This window comes from Limulus polyphemus, unplaced genomic scaffold, assembly GCF_000517525.1.
Source record: "Limulus polyphemus unplaced genomic scaffold, Limulus_polyphemus-2.1.2 Scaffold973, whole genome shotgun sequence".
In the NCBI taxonomy this organism is placed as follows: Eukaryota; Metazoa; Arthropoda; class Merostomata; order Xiphosura; family Limulidae; genus Limulus; species Limulus polyphemus.
In genome coordinates, this window is record NW_013666583.1 from 68,801 (window position 1) to 72,632 (window position 3,832).

General features: G+C 31.2%; 1 protein-coding gene across 1 annotated transcript in view; it reads left to right on the forward strand.

Moving 5' to 3' along the window:
• The window catches only part of LOC106461499 (activating signal cointegrator 1-like), a 53,074-nt gene that overhangs the window by 32,775 nt on the left and 16,467 nt on the right, over positions 1 to 3,832 (forward strand). Inside the window, exon 9 of the mRNA XM_013921320.2 lies at positions 2,138 to 2,235. Within this exon, the coding sequence (XP_013776774.1) occupies positions 2,138 to 2,235 (98 nt within the window). The remainder of the gene's footprint in view (positions 1 to 2,137; positions 2,236 to 3,832) is intronic.

The following is a 3,832-nucleotide window of genomic DNA, read 5'->3' on the forward strand; positions in this document are numbered from 1 at the left end:
AACGTTTCAACAAGGTTTTGTCATCATCAGGTACAAAACCATGTCCAAAAGTTATACATTTGCTGTTATGTTAAACTTATATTAAAGTTTTTCTTCATTACCCATTCAAGCCTTCTCCAACCATTATTAGCTTTGATGTATGTTATGCCTACTTTAATGCTGATGTAACTAAGTAAGGTAAAAGCTTAAGTTAACCTATTAGGCAAGAATATAGTATAAAGGTTGGTGCATTTTTACTCTCTTTACATTTCATCATGACCATATAAGGATTTAGATGACTAGGGTAGGCTAGAGTTACCAAAGAACATTTGTGTAAAAGTGAAAAGTTGAAATGTAGCAAAATAGCTCAGAAGGTTATATAAAAAAATAACTTTTCCAGAGAAGGATCTCTTTATGAGAGGTGGGTACCCTTCTCTAATACTCATTCCCACTGCTGCTTTCATGACTTCACCTCTCCCCTTTTTTCTGTTCTATCTAGGCCTTCTATTGTTATCCTTAATGAAGAAGGCTGATATATGGGGCAATTTTTTACTATTTATTTAATGTTTTGATGTTGTTGATTAGAAAATTAAGATATATTAAAGCTGAATGAATACGTAAGTAAATGTTGACATATTTTTATTGATTTATTGCAAAATTGGATTTATAATTAGAATTAAGACTTTTTAGTATTTTTTGAAGGGTTTGGTTAGATTTATCATTTTAACTAGTATTAAGGCCTACCTATTAATAAAATACAGGATCACAGTACAAACCTTTTCTTTTGAACTACAATTGAAACTCTTGCTCACAACATAAGGCATAATACATTTTATGATAAAATTAATTTCTAGTGATAATTAAAGTTGTGATTCATCAGAATAAATAAGCCTATTGTAGGACTACCTCACTTGTATTTTGATAAATTTACATATCCTCTGTATCAATAAGGATATTCTAAGAAAGTTCAGTAAAGTTTCTATGTAAACTATGATACAGTACCATGTCTATCATTCAGTGGTGTTACCTGTCTAACACTGGATTTTCTCCTGGCAATCATTCTTTAGTGTTCTTTAATTACAGAACTTTGGTGCCATCTAGCTGTTACTGAATGTTACCACCTGACTTTACTAACATGTTGTCTCTTAGTTTTCATTAAATGGTTTTACTTGGCTGTCAAGAATGGTTTCTCTTGGCATTCATTGATGGGTGCATTTTTTAGCCATTCTCACTGTCATTGAGTGATATCTCGTGGCTTTCTTTGGGTAGTTTTATTTGGTTATTATTGAGTTGCATCTCTTGGCTGCTAACAAGTGGTATTTATTGGCATTCATTGAGTGATATAATATATCTATCATGGAGTGACTTCCATGAATCACAGTCTTCTGGTTATTATTGAGTTGCATCTCTTGGCTACTAACAAGTGGTGTTTATTGGCATTCATTGAGTGGTATAATATATCTATCATGGAGTGACTTCCATGAATTGCAGTCTTCTGGTTATTATTGAGTAATGGTTTTTATGTGGCATTTGTGGAGTGGTGTTGCATGGCTGTTAAAGAGTGGTGACTTCTGGAATTAATTGAGGAATGTAACATTTCTGTCATTTAATAATTTCTATATGGCTGTTATTAAATAGTTTCCTGGCTAGATTTGAATAGTATCATATAGTTTGGGGTCAACTATCTATCATGGTGTGATGTCACCTGGGAGTATTTGAAAAAAATTTTACTTATATTCATTGAATGATGTCTCATTCATTCTTGGCATCTCTGTATCATTCGTTTAGTGATTTTACTTATCTATTATTGAGTAGGGTTGCCTGGCTGTTCTCTGTTACTGTTATTGCTTTCTGGTCACTGGGTTACGTCTCCTGATTCTCAGTCACTGGTGGCATTTTAGTCGTTGTTAAAGAGCTTCTCGGGATCATTAAAAGATGCAAGCTATTTTTGATTTTGACTGTGAAGATCTTAGAGTATATCTGTGCTTGTAGATCTCTCATGTAATCTGAAAACTTATAGATACTTTAATTAATGTAATTTAAAGTATAAACGTAAGTATAATGATTAAGTATTAGAAATTTTGGAAAATACAGCTGCAATCTAGAATGATGTTCATCACAGACATTAGACCTGTACTTCTACATTTGTATTTTTTAGATGATTTTATCAAATTTCCAGAGCAGTATCCTACTGGATGTCTGCTAGGATGTGTGGACTTGACAGAATGTCTTCCTCAAGAACAATACAGAGAACAGGTAAAAGTACATCCAAATATGTTTTATATATATATATGTATGTGTGTGTGTGTGTGTGTGCATGCATCTACTACTAGCTCTTAGCTTTATACTTGAATTGGTATGTTGGGTTGGTTTCTTTGGTATTGGAAGCACATCAGATAAATTATTAAGGTTTTTTAATAGATCTGTTGATTTTCCCATTAAGGTTATGATGAAAACATCTCTTATAATGTTTTCTGACTGTAGAGGTCAGTAATGCACTGTAATTAGTCTGATTTGATTTGTTAAAATGAAAATGGGTGGGTGAAGCTCTTAGTATCCAATGCCCAATGAGAAATTGTTCTTATGAAAATGAGCCTCAATTTTCCCTAGTTCTATCTCATATCATATAAACCTACTTTGGTATTTGATCATTCAATGATTAAATATGGGCTAATTATATTGTGTTAACTCTTTTCAACCTCGTAACCATTTTGAGCTTGTTTTTATGCTATAATTTTAAATTAGTAAGCGAATGTTAATGAAATTTGGGAGTTTATCAGTAAACATTACAATGCTTTCATATGCAAAATATCTAATTTTTTTATTAAGTCTTAAGGTTTGTAAAGCAATGTTTCTCTCATGCCTTTTTTTTTTCTTATCATATCTTGCCTATCTATGATGCAAAGTAATTTTCATTATAACATTAAAAATACTTTTATGCATCAGAAAATTTTGAAATTTCAAATGCAAAATCTTTATAATGTCTGGATATTTATTAAACATTTCTTAAGAAAAAACTTTATATTTAATCTGTTATTTTCAGTAATTAATCTGCATGGGCTAGGTAGATTTGACCGATCTCACAACCACCATAGAAAATTGGGAAATAAACATAAATTATGCCTCTTTCATTCTAGAATGAACACAGATTATAACAAAAAAACATAAATGTTTAGACGAAATAGCTTAAATCTCATAACATTATACATTTATATGTATTTATTATTTTTATTATATTGAACTTTCACCCATGCCTGGCTAACAATACAGAAGTTACAACGATGCGGCTCACATTCACTCTTGTTACCGTATATAAATAATATAAAGGTGACCTTTGGTCTATACAAAGTAACGTGTGTTGGCTGTGTTTTAGTTGACTAGTATTTTGTAAAAATACAGTCACATTTCAGTTATTATACATTATATATGTATATAGATAATTATCTCTTCTAGTTACAACCTTTGTACTCGGTTGCTGCTTGATGTAGGTTGCTAAGCCTTTAAAAATTTTGCACATGGAGGATATGAAACAAATTTTTTTTTCAGGTTTTATATATACATTTGAATAACTAAAAAATCATAAATTACTATATCAATACCACAGAATTATACTATATTTTATCAAACTTAGTAACTAAGCTATATTTAGGCCTAAAAAAACTTGAAATTTCAAGCAGACTAAAGACACAACCTACCTCATTGAAATCTTGGTTTAAACGAAAGAAATGGTGCTAGGTACGTTAGAAAGGCTGAGAAAACCACTAGGGGGACATTCTGAGCTTCCGATTGGTTATTCATGTCATATATATAGAAGTAAGTGTTTATAAGGGAGCATTTCCAAAAATGAGGGAGG